This window comes from Muntiacus reevesi, chromosome 18 (genome assembly GCF_963930625.1).
Source record: "Muntiacus reevesi chromosome 18, mMunRee1.1, whole genome shotgun sequence".
Classification (NCBI taxonomy): domain Eukaryota; kingdom Metazoa; phylum Chordata; class Mammalia; order Artiodactyla; family Cervidae; genus Muntiacus; species Muntiacus reevesi.
The window spans coordinates 778,309-798,882 of record NC_089266.1 but is presented as its reverse complement, the minus strand read 5'-3'; the positions used below and the strand labels follow the sequence as shown (position 1 = coordinate 798,882).

At 48.5% G+C, this 20,574-nt stretch overlaps 1 protein-coding gene across 1 annotated transcript; it reads right to left on the bottom strand.

The window, feature by feature from the left end:
* Window positions 1–6,808: 6,808 nt before the first annotated feature.
* APOH (apolipoprotein H) lies at window positions 6,809–19,335 on the bottom strand. The gene is made up of 8 exons (XM_065908703.1): window positions 19,272–19,335; window positions 18,496–18,672; window positions 17,255–17,351; window positions 15,875–15,951; window positions 14,668–14,856; window positions 11,482–11,661; window positions 8,755–8,952; window positions 6,809–6,947 (listed from the first exon to the last, which is right to left on the bottom strand). The coding sequence occupies exons 1-8, from the start codon at window positions 19,333–19,335 to the stop codon at window positions 6,892–6,894; spliced, it is 1,038 nt and encodes a 345-aa protein (XP_065764775.1). The 3' UTR covers window positions 6,809–6,891.
* Window positions 19,336–20,574: the final 1,239 nt, after the last annotated feature.

Here is a 20,574-nt window from a genome sequence, read left to right as displayed (position 1 = left end):
GAAGTATAAATTATACCACAAATAGATGTAGTTTAAAGAGAGTAGAAACCAGGAATAGTGGGGAATATTTTCTTTTCATCACTACCAGAAAACAGAGTTACAACCTGTAACTCAGCGATTCTGGATTCCTTTCTTTTGCCAGAAGGAAGGTGAAATCACTGTTTCATCCCCTCCTCCGTGGCTTAGTCGCCTGCCTTCCTGGGCAGTCCATGGGTGCCAGTGGCTATGAGCAGAGATAAACTGGCTATTCTCCCTCCGCCCCCACCCTCCAATAATACAAACAGTCCCCCACTTATGATGGTTCAGCTTTAGATTTTTCCATTTGCATGATGGTGTGCAAGCAATACAGATGCAGTAGAAACCAAACCTCGAGTGTTGACTTTGGATATTTTCCCGGCCAGTGATACGAGGCGAGATGCTCTCTCATGATGCTGGCAGTGGGGCGGCACGGCTCCCAGGAAGCCGAGCGATCAGGAGGATAAATAACCCACAGGTTTCCGACATTCTGTCTCCAGACCATTCTGTTTTCCACTTTCAGTGTGGTGCTCAATCAGTTCTGTTGTTGCTTAGTTGACGGTCGTGTCCAGCTTTTGTGGCCCCATGCACTATGGCCCGCCGGGCTCCTCTGTCCGTGGGATTTCCCAGGCAAGGCTACTGGAGTGGTGGCCATTTCCTTCTCCAGGGGAACTTCCTGACCCAGGAATTGAACCCAGGTCTCCTGCATTGCGGACAGATGCTTTACTGACTGAACTGTAGGCCAATGTAATTGTTCTAAGCACGTTTAAAGTAGGCTAGGCTAAGTTATGATAAGCAGTAAGTTGGGTGTTTTAAATGTATTTTTAGCTTACAATATATTCAATGTACAATGTGTTTATCCAGGAGGTAACCCCATTGGGTTGGGAAGATCCCTTGGAAGAGGAAATAGCAACCCACCCCAGTATTCTTGCCTGAAAATCCCACAGAGAGAGGAGCCTGGCAGTCTACAGTCCATGGGTCGCAAAGAGTCAGACACGACAACTGACACACACATGCAAAAAAAAACCCCAATGGAAGTCAAGGAAGACGTGCAGACACACTGCTCTAGCCAGCGTTCACTCGACTAGCAGCCGCCCACTAGGGCACCTCCCAGCCTCACCTGTTCCCACACCTCCCCACCACCCTGTTTCAGCACTCCTCCCTAGGCTGGAAAGTCTCAGCTTTGGAATTCAGTTATTTCCAAGAAGCCACCGCTCAGCTAGGAGTGTGGGCAAGGGAGAAAAGACCCAGTTCGGAAGCATGGCTGTCTGGCTCCGTCACTTGTGTAAGCCGGCTGCCAGAACTCCGTGAGCTTCAGTTTCTTTACCTTCCTAACGGGGTGACTGAGAAGATGGACAGGTGAGGCACGTGGGAAATTTTGCCCTGTGCTTGACTCAGGAATGGAGAAGGAAATGGCAACCCACTCCAGTATCCTTGCCTAGAGAATCCTGTGGGCAGAGGAGCCTGCTGTCCATAGGGTCGCACAGAGTTGGACACGAGTGAAGCGATTTAGCATGCGTGTGTGCTGGAGAAGGAAATGGCAGCCCACTCCAGTGTTCTTGCCTGGAGAATCCCAGGGACGGGGGAGCCTGGTGGGCTGCCGTCTGTGGGGTCGCAGAGTCAGACACGACTGAAGCGCCTTAGCTGTAGCTGTAGCTGACTCAGGAAACGTTTATCTTTTCTTTCAGAACTCATGCACTTTCAGAAGCGGTGGACGTCACTAGGAGGCAGCATTAGCACAGAAAGAACTAGGTATGCCACACACACACACACACACACACACACTCTCATGTAAACACACTCACACACATGCATGCTAACATCCACATATGTGCACAAAGAGCACACACACTCATGTACAGACACACATCACACTCACATAGGCATGCACACACACACATGCACACATGCAGACATATACTCACACCCATATGCACACACTCCAAGCTCTTTTCTTCCTTCCTTCCTTTCTTTTTTCTCTTTCTTTTAATCTTTTATTTCAGTTTAAGGCGGGGAATGATCTTCAGGCTAGTGGCCAGGAAACGTTACCGATGAACACCTATTACTGAGCTTGGGGGACTCAGAAATGAGAATCTACATATTGAAAGATTGTTCCATGTCTTGGAAATAAGAGAGCTCACTTTCCATAACTCCTTGCAGAAATATGTTATCGCAGGAAACAAAAGTAAAGGCCTGGATCCCTTTGCATTTAGAAGTCCACCTTTCACACTGGAAGAGAAGAGAGCTGGTCGCTGGGAAGCACACGAAGGGGCCTGCTTGTCACAGAACAAGGCCTCGTGGGCCTTGAGCACCCTCGGGGTGCAGTGGGTCTGCAGTCGCTGGTTGAGCAACATCACCTGCGATGGAAAAGGCCACGTTCGGCCGTGTTAAAGTGGAGGACCACCCATCTGTACTAGGAGGACCAGCCCTCCTGTACTAGGCTGGCTGTGTGCGGAGGACAGTGTTGTTTGCTGGACTCTGAGCCAGTAGGCGAAGTCACTGGACTCTTAGTAGGGAGCGCACAGCTGAATTCTGATGACGGGCAGCCTGGTGATCTAAGAATTTAAGAAGAAAAACATTTTGAATAGAGAGTGCCCTTACAGAGCTAAATGGACCACGTAATCACTAGGCAGACCAGGTAATCACCAAGCTGCAACTGGGCAGCCCCCACTGATAGGCTCTTCTAATCCAAATTGCCTCTTCAGACTGAAAAAGAGCAGATTTTTCTTTCTGTAAAACTATCATTAAATTAGAGGAGTCAGTACTATGGCCTAAGCTCTAAAGTCTACTCTGATTAGTTTTCAAGGACTCAAGCCTACCCAGTGGCCTGAAATGCCTTCCAGTGAAAAAGATTGTGCCAAAAGCCATCCACAACAAACTTGCTATATTCCAGGAGGTTTTTTTTTTTTTTTTAATCAAATAGTCTATTAGAAGTTCAACCTGGAGATTTCTTACAAAAAGTTTCAGCAAGACTGATTTGAAAGAACCTATATGGTCAGATAAATACCCAGGAGGGAATCGTGGCATCGTATGGTAGTTCTGTTTTGTTTTTTAAGGAACCTCTCTATACTGTTCTCCACAGTGTGTCACTAATTCACATTCCCACCAAGAGAGGAGGAGGGTCCCCTTTGCTCACAGCCTCTCCATTGTTTATTGTTTGTGGTCTCTTTGATGATGACCATTCTGACAGGTGTGAGCCGGTGTCTCATTGTGGTTTTAATTTGCATTTCTCTGACAATTAATGATGTGGAGCATCTTTTCGCATGCCCATTGTATATCTTCTTTGGAATAATGTCTATTCAGGCCTTTTGCCCTTTTTTAAACTGGGGTGTTTTTTTGTTTGTTTGTTTGTTTTTGTTTAAATGTTCAGTTGTCTGAGCTATTTATATGCTTTGGCTATTAAACTCTTCGTTCAGTTCAGTCCGTCAATCATGTCCGACTCTTTGCAACCCCATGAACTGCAGCACACCAGGCTTCCCTGCCCATCACCCACTCCTGGAGCTTACTCATACTCATGTCCATCGAGTCGGTGATGCCATCGAACCATCTCATCCTCTGTTGTTCCCTTCTCCTCCCGCCTGCAATCTTTTCTAGCATCAGGGTCTTTTCAAATGAGTCAGTTCTTTACATCAGGTGGCCAAAGCATTGGAGCTTCAGCATCTTATTAAACTGATACATGATTCTTATCAGTCATATAATTAGCAAATATTTTCTCCTATTCAGTGGGTTGTCTTTTTGATTTGTCAGTGGTTTCCTTTGCTGTGCAAAAATTTTTAAGTGTAAATACTTCCCATTTGTTTATTTTTGTTTAATTTCCTTTGCTTTAAGAGACAGACCCCAAAAAATAATGCCATGATTTACGTCATAGGGTGTTCTGCCTATGTTTTCTTCACTAATTGGAAGAGATATATGCATCCCAGTGTTCACAGCATCACTACTTACAATAGCCAAGACGTGGAAGCAACTTAAGTGTCCATCAACAGATGAATGGGTTAAGAAGATGTGCTATATAATGGAATATTGAATATATATATATACACACACACAATAATTGGGCTATGCAAGAGGTGCAGTGACAAAGAATTGCCTGCCAATGCAGGAGTCACAGGTTTGATTCCCAGGTCAGGAAGATCCCCTGGAGGAGTCTGCGGTAACCCACTCCAGTATTCTTGCCTAGGAAATCCCGTGGACAGAAGAGCTTGATGGGCTACAGTCAACGGGATCACAGAAGAGTTGGACACGACTGAACGACTGAATGACCACAACAGTGGGACCCTGGGGATTTTGAACGACAGCCTGGGAAGAGCCACGCTGGTTTGTGTAAGGCAAGAGGCTCAGAAGAGCATCTTGGTGAAGAGATCAGACCCGCACCAGCTGAAGGCACCTGAGTCCTGAGGACCCAGCGTCCGCGAGAAGAGACCTCGGGGGAGACAGAGGTGCGGAGCCGTGATGGTGCGCCACTTGGACACCGCGCTGTACACCAGTATGGAGCCGGCAACAGCCAAGAGCTCTTTCTGGGACTTCTCTGAAAACAGGGGTACAGATGAGAAATGGAGTATTCTCTGCCACAGTAATAAACAAGGATGCCACAGCCGGCAGGGACCTGGCGCTCCTTGTGTGAATTTCCGAGCCCTCAGGGCGCCCAGGAGGAGAACAGTACCCGCAGTCTGAACAGCCAGCCCGCAGGCGCTCCGGCGGGCACGGAGGACGCGGGAGCCTGCCCGGAGGGCTGAGGTGCCCACGGAAGGGATGTCAGGGAGTCCGGACGCCTGCGTCGCCCCGGACCCAGAAAAGCGCCAGTTCCTCACCTCGAGATATCTGGCTTTCTTTAATTCACAAAAGTACTTTTTGACGTCACACTACCTGCCGCTTGTGGCCAACTTCTGTGTAACCTGACTCCCCTCCCGCCTCCTCAGAGCAGCTCTCTCAGTCACTTGAGATGCTTCGAGTTTCCAGGACTTGAAGTCCTAAAAGTTCCCACCAAATAAAACATAACTCTCAACTTTAGGTTGTGACTATTTTAAGGTGACACAGATGGGGAGCGGTAGCTAGAAAATGATGTGAGGTAACAGTAAGGTTTTCTTTTTTAAGTGATGATATTATTGGAACAGACCCTGATGCTGGGAAAGATTGAGGGCAGGAGGAGAAGGGGGCGGCAGAGGATGGGATGGTTGGATGGTGCCATGGACTCAAAGGACATGAGTTTGAGCAAACTCTGGGAGATAGCGGTGACAGAGGAGCCTGGTGTGCTGCGGTCCATGGAGAAGAGCGACTCAACAACATTATTGTATATTTGTGTAGAGCTGCTCCAGTAGAAAGGGAGAAAAAAATGGAAGATCATTCATCACAGGAGCAAAATTCTTAACTAAGAAGACAGAAGATGGGGTCCTGGGCATGAGGTTTGCCCTTAGATGGGATCTCAGAGTAAGGAGACAGAGCGCAGAGAACTTTGTACAGGCTCTGCTGAGGTGACAGACTTGGTTGTGCGAAGTCTGAAAAGGTTCTTTCCCGTTTTCTTGGTGAAATAAGAGCAGGACGCCGTCTGAGAGGGAAGGAGGGTGGCTTCAGCAGGGCTGAGAAGAGACACAGCCCTGTCGGGAGGCGGGGCGAGGACCAACCAGAGCGATGCGGCAGAACTGCCGGGCGCAGCTGAGCTCGCGTGAGGTTCGTGTCCATGAATCAAAGCGGGACCTAACAGCATAACTGTGAAGTTCCTTTTTGTTTCAGCGACGTTCAGCTGCTCTGGTGCCGGCACAGGAAACAACTAGAGCCTGCGGTGCGGTTTGCCAGCACCTCCTACAGAAGGAGAACGGGGCAAGGAAGTTAACTATAGACAAAGGAGCGACATCAGTGATGGGTCAGAGGCCTGTTGGTGGACAAGGAGAGATTTCTAGGCATTGTGTACACCAAGCTATCCGAGTCCAGGCCCAGTTCTACTGGCCTGAAGGGCTATGCACTCTGTTTATCCTTCACAGTGACACTTCTCAAAAAGGCAGAGTTATCTGGGGACTTCGTCACAAATGGATATTTGGGGGCCAACCTCAGAAATCCCAGTACACAGCATTTTTTCCTTTGTGATTATTACCAGGCAAAACTGATGCTGGAGTCTATGGACCATTCTAAGAAAATAATTGCATTGCAGTTGTTTTGAGTGAAAGCACTTAAAAGTAGAATTAGGGAGAGGGGAACTGGGTAACCCAGGTAATTATTTACACTTTCCGTTTCACAGCTGTGCAAGAACAACGTTCCAAATATTTGGGTTTCTGAATTTGGGATGCAAAGAGTTGACTCATTTGAAAAGACCCTGATGCTGGGAAAGATTGAGGGCAGGAGGAGAAGGGAACGACAGAGGATGAGATGGTTGGATGGCATCACTGACTCGATGGACATGAGTTTGAGTAGACTCCGGGAGTTGGTGATGGACAGGGAGGCCTGGCGTGCTGCAGTTCATGGAGTCGCAAAGAGTTGTATACGACTGAGCAACTGAACTGAACTGAACTGATGTAAAGAGCTGACTCACTGGAAAAGACTGATGCTGGGGAAGATTGAGGGCAAGAGGAGAAGGGTGTGGCAGAAGATGAGATGGTTGGATAGTATCACTGACTCAGTGCACATGAATTTGAGCACAATCTGGGAGATAGTGAAGGACAGGGGAGCCTGGCATGCTGCAGTTCAAGGGGTAACAAAGAGTTGGACATAACTTAGCAACTGAACGATAGCAAGCAAAAAACCAGATAACTAAAAGTAAGCTACCATGAGGAGTAACACGGCAATGGCTGACACCGTAAATTCAGTCACTTTATTTTTCCATTTCCATTGGGTTCCTTGGACAGATGCATACAAGCATGACATTTAATTTTCAGTGTGAAAACCAGCTCAGCATGGTTTTACATCAGATGCATCCGTTTTCCAGAAAGCAAAAGAACTGTGCTCTGTTTGGGGAGAAAAAATAAATAAATACTATAAGAGAAACAATCATTTCTTAAATTTGTTAAATAGCCAAGCCAAATCAAATACATTTTATAAACGTGTAGAATAAATCTAATTATATGAATGAAAGCATTCCGTGTGAGGTTTAAGTGATTCGAGAAAACATCAGGGAAACGATAAAGCAATCATTTCCAAGAGAGAAAATGAAAGGTTCTATATAATTCTGACACTCAAGATTAAAAGAAAAAACTGCATCAGCCCTTTATTTATCCCCAATGTACCCACAGCACTCATCTGTCTGCAGACTATAGGAGAGAACAGCCTGAAGAAATACATTAACCAAGCTCTGACTTTTCTAAATTACCCTCTGCTAGTACTATTTCTGCCGATCTGTACCAGGATTTTTTGTCAGTTTTAGTACGTAACATCGCACCAGGGCTCTGCTCTATTTTGAACAATAACAATTTGTGCAGTGCATTTCTAACTGTTTGTAATTAGAGTGAGAAGAACTGTCATGCTTATCACTGAGCACCCACAGCATGTCATGGGTGAGATTTCTAATCATCAAACCTGTGAGGTTATTGTTTGCTGGTTCTCGTTTCCTCCTCTGTCTCTAGCTGCCCACTTCTCAGACCTCTCTTCCCTAATCTGCTCCCAGCTGTGTCCTCTGCCAGCTGATACAGGGCTGATGACATTCTAGAAGCATCTCTGAACCCAGATGCAATCATAGCTTCAGCCTCTGGCTGGCTCTTCCTTTGTGTCAACAGAGGTATTTATTTAGACCTGAAACTAATGGCTTAAATGCTGACCATTGTACACTCCTTTATCTCACACAAACACAATGTCATCTCTCTTTAAATATTTTGCTGTATGAATGCTTTTCTCTAACGGGTGCTTTTCAAACTCCGGGAACTGTCAAAAGAGGGAAAGAAATGTTAGATCTGTAAACCAACGACCATTGACTTGAATTACTTTGTAATTTGGGGTGAGCTCATTATCATTTGGGCTCAAGAGGTGGTAAACATTATTATTCAATATTCCAAAATGTCATTATTATTATTCACGCATAATCTGGAATTATACACCATGGCATAATTTAACACTCATCAAAGAAAGCCACAATCCTGACTCTGTTTTAAGGAAAAGAATTGGAAAGGAAACAGGAAATACCAAATGCAGTTACTGCTTCATCTTGCTGTTTTCTCCTGTCCAACCCTCCTTTTAAAAATCCAGTGGCCAAACTGACATGGCTTATTTTAGTCATTATGTGTCAATAATAGAAGTATAAATTATGATTACTCGACTGTTAAAAAGAATGGAGTAATGCCATTTGCAGCGACATGGATGGGCCTAGAGATGGTCATACTGAGTGAGACAGAGAAGAAAAAACATCGTACAACGTCCCTTATATGTGGAGTCTAGAAAGAAATGATACAAGCGAACTTACTTACAAAACAGAGTCACAGAGGCAGAGAAGGGACTCATGGTGGCCAGGGGGAAAGGACAGGGAGAAGGGCTAGGGAGTCTGGGGCGGGCATGTACACACACCTATATTTAAAATGGACAGGCAACAGGGACCTCCTGTAAGCACAGGGGACTCTGCCCCACGTTACGTGGCGCCTGGATGGGAGGGGAGCTTGGGGGAGAGTGGACCCAGGCATACGTATGCGGCTGAGTCTGTTCGCTGCTCACCTTAACCATCACAACATTGTTCACTGGCCACATCCCAATACAAACTGACGCTTTTTTACAGTCCTGATTACGGCCAGGGCGAGGGGCATGCCCCTAAACACCCGGCGCTGAACTCACCCTTGAAGCACTTGGGGATTTCAACGGTGCCGTCTACGCACTGGGCGTCTTCCGTGTAGCTGCACTTCTTTTCCTTATTCTTGCAGAAGAAGGAAATCTTCTGGCCGTGCAGCATTCCATTCTTAAACTTGCTCTGGATCGCTACTCTCTCTCCTTCGTATATCACAGTAGCTTTTTTAACGGATAACTTACAAGACGCTGAAAGAGACAATATTTGTAGTCAAGACAGGACTTCATTTGCTGTTTCTTAAAGAGAAGGCAATGGCACCCCACTCCAGCACCCTTGCCTAGAAAATCCCATGGATGGAGGAGCCTGGTGGGCTGCGGTCCATGGGGTCGCTAAGAGTCGGACACAACTGAGCGACTTCACTTTCACTTTCCACTTGCACACATTGGAGAAGGAAATGGCAACCCACTCCAGTGTTCTTGCCTGGAGAATCCCAGGGACGGGGGAGCCTGGTGGGCTGCCGTCTATGGGATCACACAGAGTCGGACACGACTGAAGTGACTTAGCAGCAAAGAGAATGTAACATCGGAACCACTCGATGAGTAGACCTGAGACAAATGGCCCAAGAGGAGAAGATTCTAAGAAGGTGCGTGGTGAGTAGCCTCAGCAGCATTGCCAACTGCGGTTCTTTATCAATAGGACCATGAACCATGGCTTCCAGGACCACCTTTTCTTCCCCTGGAGTGGCCACGTGAGAAGGTCAGAGCAGAAGCATCAGGTGCTCTGCTTCCCTGGTGGTGCCGTGGTTAAGAATCTGCCTTGCAATGCAGGTCGGTCCCCGGCCGGGGGAAGACCCGCACAGGCCCCAGATCCCGTGCTCAGCAGCAAGAGAAGCCCCCGCCGTGAGAAGCCTCACGCCGCGTCCAAGAGAAGCCCGGTCCACTTCTAGTAGTTCCGCGTTCTGGTAGCATCTAGGGAAAGCCCACGCAGCGGCGAAGACCTAGCACGGCCAATAAATAAATAAACTGTTTTTTAAAAAGCACTTCTATCAGATTCCCAGCTGGAGAGAACTAATGTAGGGTTCCCGAGGGGGGGGGAGGAGTTGGGAGACGGGCTGACATAGATACGCTGTTGATACTGCACGAGAGAACTAATGAGAACCTGCTGCGTAGCGCGGGAGCCTCCCCAGTGCCCCATGGTGACCGGCTGGGAGGGAAATAAGGAGGGACGCGTGTACACACACGGCTGATGCACTTTGCCGTCCAGTAGAGACACAACATGGTGAAGCAACCATCCTCCAATAAAACGTTTTCAAAAGACACCGCTGTGCAGGCAAGTCTCCCCTGCCCACTCTGCTCCCACTCACTGACCGGGCGCACCCACTCCCGACCAGGTGAGTGTGGGTTGGTAACAGCTCCCAAGTGCTCCCCTCTCTGAAAAATGGCCTGCAGCCACCTGAAGCCTCCTCTCGCAGGAGAGCATGCACGTCAGCCCGGGGGCAGGGAAGCGGGCAGCCCACAGCCTGTGCAGACTCACAGGGGGATCAAGCTAAGTCCCCTCGCCTCTGCATGGCATCAGCGGCCCTGTCCAGAGCTCCCCGGGATTAAACTGACGTTACACTCTAGCTGAGCCCACTTCCTTGTTCCAGACACGGGCCCTGCGTCTGCAGCGCCAGCATCTCCTGAACCTGGTAGAAATGCTACTTCTCAGGTCCTAGTCCAGACCCGGCGAACCAGACTCTGTTTAAACAAGCCCTCCAGGTGCTTCTGACGCAGGGAGACTTGAGCGCCGTGTCCGGCTCCATCCTACCTGCCTCCCTCTCTTTCTCCTGAGACTCAGTACATGAGCTGCGTTTGAGCCCCTGTCTCAGGCTCTGGTTCGAGGGGGCCCCAGCCTAGTCATTCTCCATTTGCCCACTTTCCTTCCAGCCCACAGCAGCCTGGGCAGAGCCACAGTGCACCCCTGATGCTCTCTGAATAAGATGACACGGGCCAGATCAAGGAGCCGTGACGCTAAAGGAACAGCTTCTCAGGGAAAAGATGCCCCCAGTGAGGACCCTTCAGGTGACAGGTCCTGGCACAGAATCAGGCCAGCTTCAAGCTGAGGAAGTGGAGAAACAGACACACGGGGACCCTGAGGCCCCCGTGGAGAGAGTAGCAGCGGTTCCTGACTGAGTCCCGTCCTCATTTCCCCAGACTCATGGTCCATACGATCGCCTGTTGCCGTTTGCAGTTAATCACCATTTCCAGGAACTCGCTTCACTGTGTGGCGGGGTTTTGCCCCAGTGAGAAGAGCCTTGACTAGGAGAAAGCGAAACAGGATGGTCATGGGCCAGGACGTAAAAGCGGCTGTAGGAAGCCCACACAATCTTCCACCACTTCATCAAGGCCTACACAGAAACGCTTGTCTCACGCAGTCAGGAGGGACCCCCTGGTGATCCAGCGGTTAAGAATCCGCCATCCAGGGGCCGTGGGCCTGATTCCTGTTCAGGAGACCACGAGCCCACACGCCGCAGGGCACCTAAGCCTGCGTGCCGAAACGACAGCGCCCGAGAGCTGAGACCGAGACCCGATGCAGCCAAAACTAAATAAATGAATAAAGTATATAGTTTTTAAATCTCAAACAGACTTGCTAGGCGTGAAGTGTTCATATAAATCCCAGTAGCTGTGAAGCAAGTCTGAGAAACAAAGTGGAAAATGACTGGAACAAGAAAATGGCAAGTAAACGAGATTCACCGGATGAATCTGGAGGCGGTTTGAGACCTTACTCATATCTCATACCTTTACAACTTGGCTGTGCAGACCAGTTTCCGAATTTGCTGCATTCTACTTCTTCCGGTCCATCCAAGGAATACGTTTCATGGCAGCCAAACGTGGCGGTGTCCTTGTAGTAGAGCACTGGATTTGCAGGATAGTTCACAAACCCATTGTCTGGTCTTGATGGGAATGGGCATTTTACTTCTAAAAAGTTTAAGCAATAAGCCGTGTTAGCATAAACAGTGTGGGGCCCGGTGATTACGGAATAGTTTCAAGCTCCTCTCACACCAGTGAATCACTGGGTGATTCCTGTGACTTCCCCTTTATCTTATCCTCGTGAAACCCTGGGTGTTAAAATAGAATCAACAACACTTTGAAAGTAAATTAATGAGTTACCAAGTTCTTTGGGCTTTTGTATAATCACAAGGTATTATTTATTGCAAACTTCATCTGCACATCGTCTAAGATGGTGGGTTTGAACAAAAGAAAAGTCTGTCTCTTTCAATCAACAGACCATGAAATTAAAACACAAAGATTCCCTCCATGCACAGTAGAACACTATTATTTGGATTTTAAATGTTAAACATAATTCTTATGATTTCTTCAGACTATACAAGAAGCCAGCATGAAATACGAAGGAGAAAAGCGGTGCTGCTCCCCGGCCTTCTGAAGACCCCCAGCGGGAAAGTCCTAAATCCATACCCCTCTTTGTTGCTGCTGTTGTTCAGTCACTAAGACTGTCCAACTCTTTGCGACCCCATGGATGGCAGCACGCCAGGCTTCCCTGTCCTTCACCATCTCCCGGAGTTCACTCAGTTCATGTCCATTGAGTGGGTGATACCATCCAACCATCTCATACTCTGTCGTCCCCTCTTTACCACACTACAGAAAACCAGGCTGGATGGAGGAGCACAGAGCTTTTGGAAGGTAGTCTAATGCGATGGTTCAAGGATACAAAATCCATGGACTTCGCTGGTCCAGTGGCTAAGACTCCACGCTCCCGAGTTCCACCCCTGGTCAGGGAACTGGATACGACATGCTTCAACTAAAAGGTCCCACGTGCTGCAGCTAAGACCCAGCACAGCCAAATAAATAAAATGGATTTTTTTAAAAAGAGTGCAAAATTCAGAGTTGGACTGCTTGGATCAGTTTTGGTTCTTCCACAAATTGAGTACAAAGGAATGTATGCGTTTATAATGAAACTAAAGAGAAACAGTCCATGGAAGAAAAACTTTTCCCTGTAGAAGAATTCCAGGTAATAAATATCAAAGGACAGGTAACATTAGAAAGCCACCGTTTTGCAACCACCAGTGCCTCAGCTGACTGAGTCCAGGGTTATCAATGGACGCTGAGATGACTGCTCAGGAGTGGGCGTTCACATAGCCTCAAACTACCACCACAGGCTGCGTACTAATTCCAAAGAGGAAGAGATGCTTTTTTACCAAGAGAAGAAGGGTGTACCCCCTCGGCCACGGGATCGCAGTACACCTGGCCGTGGCTGACTGACACCTCGTGCCTTCTGCTGAGAGGGAGTGCGTTCTTAAAAAGTGTTAACTTGAGGCTAATTGTGAGTAAATAAGCCACCAAACTCACATTCTGGAAGCTGCTAAAGACAACCAGCACGCACTCTTCATAAACATCAGTGAAAGATGACTGAAAAGGCAGAGGGTCATTCCTAACTACAGGACGTAAGGAGACAAAAGAGGTGTGACAGCCAGACAGAGGTGTGGGTCACGATTGGATTTCACAGAGAACAAGATGTGTGTGTGAAGGAACGTCTGGATCAGGTGGGGCAATTTGCATATGAAATAAACATTGCTAATTGTATACAATTGTTTACATTATTATCGTTAGTAAGTCCAACACGTTAAATATCTTGGGTACAGGGACAACATAGGAGAATCTCATTGTTATTAGGATGTTCATGCTGCTGACGTGTTCATGGGTAAGTGTCATGATGGGTATAACTTATTTTCAGAAGATTCAGGGGGAAAAGCATGTCTATAGAAAGAAAGAGAGAGCGTGTCACAACATGCTGATGGCTGACATATCAATGTAAACAGCTGAAAATAAGAAGAAAAAAAGAGCCACGAAGAATCCACTAATTAGGAGAATTAAATGAGATGACATATGCATAAATATGAGTTAAGTCCCCCAAAAGGTGCTAGGTGTTAGGTGTAGCACGAGCTCCCCTATGCTAAAAAGTACTTTGTTGAAATCATTCAGCAGACGTCTGTACTATCCACTATGGGAGAAGGTAACAGACTTTAGCGTCACTCCTCGAATGCATGATAAATTCTATAATCTGCCTACTCATTATGCAGTGGACAAATTCACAGATAGTAATGGGACTTCCCTGATGGCCCAGTGGTTAAGACTCCATGCTCCCACTGCAGGAGGCATGGGTCCGATCTTTGATTGGGGAATATCCCACTTGCCACATGGTCAATAAATAAATAAATATAGCAATGATGAGTCCAATTAAAGGAGAGAGCATTTTCATATATATTTTTTAATTGAATATTCTTGTGATTCTTAAATTTAGGTAAAAACTACAAAAGCTTATATCGATCTGACTGCAACCCAGTTTTCCACCTTAAATCTCTCAAAAGTTAAGTGAAAGCTTTAGCTACTCACTCATGTCTGACTCTTTGCAACCCCATGGACTGTAGCCCGCCAGGTTCCTCTGTCCATGGGATTTCGCAGGCAAGAATACTGGAGTGGGTTGCCGTTTCCTTCTCCAGGGATCCCGACCAGGGATTGAGCCCAGGTCTCCTGCATTGCAGGCGGATTCTTTACCGCTGAGCCACCAGGGAAGCCCTGATCTCTTTGGACTTCCCAGTTTAATCCAGGCGTCTCTTCAGCAACCTCACTGTGACATTCAGCAGTCCATGCTCACGCCCTGTTCTTCCCTGTCCCCTCCCCAGCTCCCCCGCTTCCTGCGGCATGCCTGCACTGTTCCCCACTCCACCCGCATGTCCGCCTCCCACGAGCTCTCCCAGGCTGCTCCAGACTATCCACCGCGCCTCCTCTCATCACCCTGAGCCAGGAGCCAGGTCTCCGTTACCCGGTACCCTCAGCCCCAGGCACAGAGCAGCGGCCACGGTAAGCAAGGCCATTCAGAACCCTCCGGGAGAGTGGAATCTGCAGTCCTCTTCAGCAGAGAGACCCTGCACTCCCATGACTGCTTTGCCGTATCATCGCACTTACCCCTGCATTCTGGCAATTGCGTCCAGTTCCCATGTTCCGTGCAGGTAACGGTGTCGCTTCCAAACATCGCATGGTGTGGCAAGCACTCAAAGACTGCCTTGCTGCCATAGAAGGAGTTGTTCCCAGCCAACGGCTTATAAACGCTGAGTTTTGCAAACCTGGGTGTGGGTGGTGGAGGGCAGGTTATAGCTGAAAAAAGAAAGAACTGCCATTTGAATGAAAATAGTTGAGTCATTTTTAAGCAAAATACTCTTTACAGAAAGGAAAAAATCCAAAGATTAACTTGAGATAATGCAAAATTTGATCAAATGCCAGGGTAACCACAGTCCATTGGAGAAGCCAGGGAAGAAAATGTGATGGGAAAATCAGATGTCTGAGCCAATCAGAAAACTGAAAAATGAAGGGAATTTAAGTTTTGCCATCACTGATTTGCCTGTTAGAAGACCGTGTTGCTTAGGTGACCAAACGTCTTGGAACGAAACGCTACCCTGAAGACATTTCTCGGAGTCAGAATTGGTGAAGGACCTCAGCGAGCCAGCATCCTGCAATAGCTGCTGATGACAAGAAGTCAGTGACATCTGAGTGACACCTTGGTGCTAGGTTTGTTTGCTCCCGCTGAATACCTCCTGCTTTTGTGTTCTCTCTGTGTGGAGCCTGCACAAGTAGCTTCAGGCGGGGACTCAGAAGTGGGCTGTCATCCTGACCCAAGTGATCTAGAGCTTCAAAGCTAGGGTTGGGGTGTGTCACTCCAAAGGGGCTGCTTCATCTTCCAGAGTAAGAAACAAGGATGGGGCTTCCCCGGTGGCTTCTTGGTAAAGAGTCCACCTGGCAATGCAGGGGGCACGGGTTCGACCCCCGATCCAGGAAGCTCCCACGTGCCGAGGGGCAATGAAGCCGGTGCGCCCAGCAGCCTGTGGTCTAGACAGAAGCCCCTGCAAACGAAGCCTGCGGACCGCCACCAGAGAGGAGCCCCCACTCGCCGCAACGAGAGGCCCACGCAACAACCAAGGCCCAGCACAGCCACAAAAAATCAATCAGTAAAATCATTTTGAGAAGACGTCAGGATGAGCAGTCCCAAAACGGGTGAGCGACCATCTTAGGGAGCTGGGACTGAGGGGTTTAGGGTGCAGGTCCTGCATGGGTAAAACCAGGGACGTCCCAGGCCAATCAAGCGGTCACCCTCCTAGAGCTGGGCCCGGGGACTCACGGGCACAGACGGGAATGTCTGGGCTCCACTTCCCTTCCTCAGTGCATTTCGCAGAACTAGCTCCTTTCAGATAAAACCTGCAGAGGGAAAATTGAACCCATTAAGTTACAGAGTCATCCACCCCCGGCACCTCAAATTTTTTTCCCATCAAGCTGTGCTGCAGACAAATGCTACTGGCTTCTTTTCCATCTTTCCATACTGTTTTCCTCAGAGGCTTAAATTCCTCTGAGGCTCAGCAAGCCTCCCAGCCTGGGGCTGCAGGGCAATTGCTGAAGCATGCAAGGGTTCCATCACCACTGGGTGTGGAGGCCCCCCCCTGCCTCCAGTCCACAGACCCCTGGTCTCCAACCAGCTGGTCAGGGTAACGGCTTCCAATCCAAGACACCTCTTTTTCGGGGGTCACAAAAGTGAATCATACTGAGTCACCTCCAATCCTCATTTTCTGAGAGCCTGCTGGCCCAAATGTGTGACAATTTGGGCTGTCATTGCAGCCTATCAACACTACAAACGTGCCATTGTCCTTGAAGACAATGTCTTCAAGGTCACGCATCAAGAACCTACTAATAAGTTGGCCTTTCAGTTGAAAGGACTGCATTTCTCTTTCACACACAGTATTTCTTGATCTCCCGTCACAAACAAGGATCCTCGGTGAACTTTTGCCCGACCTGAGGCCAGCGGGCTGTTGCCTGGGTCACCCGTGGTGTTCGCTCGTGAGGAGGACCAGCCGGGTGCCCCTCCGGACACGCTTTCTTCCTGGGGAGGCAGTCCTGGTGAGGAGGAGGCCGTTTCTGCTCCATCACCCTCAGCCTTCTCCACAGAATTCTCCTCTACTTCGTGCTCAGGCGCTCAGTTGTGTCCGACTCTCTGCGACCCCATGGACTCTAGCCCACCAGCTTCCTCTGTCTATGGCATTTCCCAGACAAGATTACTGGGGAGGGCTGCCATGTCCTTCTCCAAGGGATTTCTCAACCCCAGGGATCGAACCCACGTCTCCTGCATTAGCAGGCAGATTCTTTACCAGTGAACCTAGGTCACAGTCCACTAAATTAGCCTAAAGCCCAAGTCTGACTGCTAAAATACTTTAACCCCAAGCCAAGATTTGGCCCAGAGATTATAAAGAATTATCACCCAGCTTCAATAATTTCAATGTACTCCTCGTATGAGTAGATAATCAGGTGCAGAAAAATTAGATAGAGCATCGATTTTGTATTTTACCAACTGCTGTATTCTCCACCCCACTCCAACTCCACTGTGGATTTTTATTCAGTGATCCATATTCAGCAAGTCCAGCCTAAAGACTAGAAAGAAAACAGGGGCCAGCCTTGATGTTCAGCTTAAGGGAGCAGGAACGCACAACCTCTGTGAGCCAAAAGTCCTTACCCGGTGTGGCAGGAAAAGCTGATCGTGTTGGGATATTCAAACGTTGTGTAGCGTACTGTTCCATTTTCTAAGATCCCAGCAAAAGGACATACTCTGGCTGTGATTTAAAGATAAAAGCATCAACTTCTAGTTACAGAATTTCCTGTTAAAATAAAAGTGTTTAAACTCATTTCTATCTTTTGATCCAGTGACTCTACTGATAACTATTCTCAGAAGTTAACTCAGAATAACCTAAATGACACATGTACTATGGAGTCCATTGTATTATTACTTTTTGGTTTTTTGTTTGTTTTGGTTGGGGGGGGGGGCATGCAGCATGCAGGATCTTAGTTCCCAAACCAGGGAGAGAACCCATGCCCCCTGAAGTGGAAGCGCAGAGTCTGAACCACTGGCCCGCCAGGGAGGCCCCTGCACATTAGAGCTGTTAGTTATAATGACAAAAATCGAACAGTCTAAATGTTTACTCTGTTGCGGTTGTTTAGTCACTCAGCAGTGTTCTATCTACCCTTTTTGTCCCCATGGACTGCAGCCCGCCAGGCTCCTCTGTCCACGAGATTTCTCAGGCAAGGATATTGGAGTGGGTTGCCATTTCTTTCTCCGGGGAATCTTCCTGACCCGGGGATCGAACCTGTATCTCCTGAGTCTCCTGTATTGGCCGGTGGATTCTTTACCACTGAGCCACCTGGGAAGCCCCATAATATTCTATATATTATGCATAATATTCTACATATTATGCATGGTGTTGATTTAATATAATGTTTGTATTTTATTAGAAATATAATTTGTGATATCATATCCACTTCTCTTTTCACATCTGCAGTGCTTCCCTCTCCTTTTATCATACCAAGTCCCTTTTTAAAGTCTCCCCTAGCTGATTCCAGTTGTTGTGGCTGATTCCCACTCGACCTTTTGTGGCCCCGTGGGCTGCCGCTCGCCAGGCTCCGCTGTCCACCAGTCTCCCGGAATTTGCTCAGATTCGCGTCCACCGAGTCAGTGATGTCGTCTAAGCAGCTCAGCCTCTGCCGCCCTCCCCTCCCGGCTTCCAGCAAACAGCACTGACTGCCCGCAGCCTCTCCTCCCATGAAACCCACCCCCACCGCCGCAGGCCCTGTGTTTCCCCACCGCGCCCCGCCCCGCAGCTCTGCTGGCCTTCTGCACCCGGAGCGGGACAAGGTCGGTCACCTCCCCGCCACGTGCAGGATCTGAATGAGCGGAGACTGTGTGGAAGGAGGCTGACTTACGTATGCATTTCAGCGTGTTGATGGGCCAGAGTCCTGTGAGCGGGCACGTAAACCGCCGGATCCCCCCCCGGGGCACGTAACCCAGCTGGCAGGAGAACACTATCTGCTCCCCAGGCTCATAGGACCGTTTCAGTGGAACCACCACGGAAAATGGTACCTCATCTGGCTTGGGGCAGGCTGAAACAGAGCACAAAGCAGTTGGTTGAGAAACCCATATTTGCCTTTTTAAGTTTAGCTGGCCCACACAAATGAAAAACATTTAATGCTACCAAAAGACTTACACTGAGTTTTGCTCCAAATACTTGACATATGCCGTACCCCAGCTAATCTCCTCACCAGCTTTTAAAAGAGGTTAGATGTGTGATCCCCATTTCACAGGCCAGGATACTGAGGCTTAAAGGAGCTAAGTGTCTTGCCGAGGAGTTTAAGCATGGCTCCATCAAACAATAAGCACCAATCCAGTCTCCACAGCATCCACCCTAAAGAGAATTTAGCTAATCCCTGTGGGCCCCCGGCATTTACCGGAGGGTTGGGTATGCGCTCAGTCATGTCCCACTCTTCTTGACTGCTTGGACTGTAGCCCACCAGGCTCCTCTGTCCATGGGATTTCCCAGGCAAGAAGGCTGGAGCGGGTTCCATTTCCTTCTCCAGGGGATCTTCCCGACCCAGGGATCAGTCCCACGTCTCCTGCACTGGCAGGCAGGTTCTTTACCACTAGTGTCACCGGGGAAGCCCAGGATTGGATTTTTTTTTTTCCAAAAGCCGTGCGTACTTACTTCGTCCTGCAATAGCAACGTGGCAGAGGAAACACGACAGCAAGATGAGCACTGGGGGGATCATCGCGGGTGGGTCACACTGGCTCTGCCAGAGTGGCTTTCCTCTCCTAAAAGGAGGGCTGTAAATATTGATGTGCTTAAATATTAACCATTTGGGGGTGTACTTTTATCTCTGTAAATAGAAGATAAAGGATCACGGTTCAAAAGGATCTCCAAACCTACCTTCTTTAATCATTTACTTTTCATCTTAGTGGGTCTGTGGGAAATCATCATAGACGGTTTCTGTCTTTACCACATTCATGGTAATGGTGTGGAGTGGCTCATTCTTGCCTCTGAGAGCATCCTGGTGGTTCCAGATTGCCCGGCCTCTGGTCCAGACCGACTGCTCTCCATCCTTGGTGGTGGTTGGAAAGCCCAGAGCTGCACTGCCTGCTCCAGCCCTGGCCTCGGCGTGTAAACTGAGGCCCGTCACTTACTCTCAGGCCTCCTCTCCCCACCTCAGAAATGACGTTCCAGGTGCCAGATGCCTGGCTCTAAAGAACATCGTCACAGAGGCAGCTGAGATTTTCACTTCTAAAACCTGAGCGTGGCATCTTCTCTCACAAACCGAGTGCTTCCTCTTCTGTCTTCAGTAACACGACCCTCCTGGTAGCTGCACTCTCCTCTCACAGCAGATCAACCAAAGTCCTGCTCATCCACGCTGAAGCCTTCTCTGATCTGTCTCAACAGACTTCTAGCTCTGTTTGGGGGACTGGAAGGTTGATGTGAAGTTACTAGTCCAGACGCTAAGAAGCAAAGGAGAGCAGGAGAGGACGGGCGGGTGTCAAGGAGGCTCACGAGTGGGCTCAGAGGGGCCATTCAGGACCCTAGTTCTCATGTCATTCGCTCTCAGGGGCTGAATACACACGTGGACAACGGCTAGACAGCGTATAAAAACAGAGCTCTGACCCCAGTCGCTGGGACAATCGGGCGGATGTAGGCCCAGGTGTGTTGCTGTGATCAGTCACGACTTGCCCCCACCAAGCCCTCCCATCAGGGCCTGCTCGAGGCTTTCCATTTTCATCTGCAGTGAAGCTTTCCCACTCCTTTAACTGATTCTGGGTCTCTGCCAAACACGATGGTGTCTGAGTCCCTTCCGATAGCAAGCTCTGAATAAACAGCTTTGCCTGTTCTCATTTGGGTGATGGTGTTTTATACCCAAGTCTGAAGTTTCTGGAGACACATCGGTTTGAGACATGTTCTTGGCAGACAGTGACTCCTGAGCGATGCTGCTAATGAACGTGGTGTTCCGTGATGGGGAGAA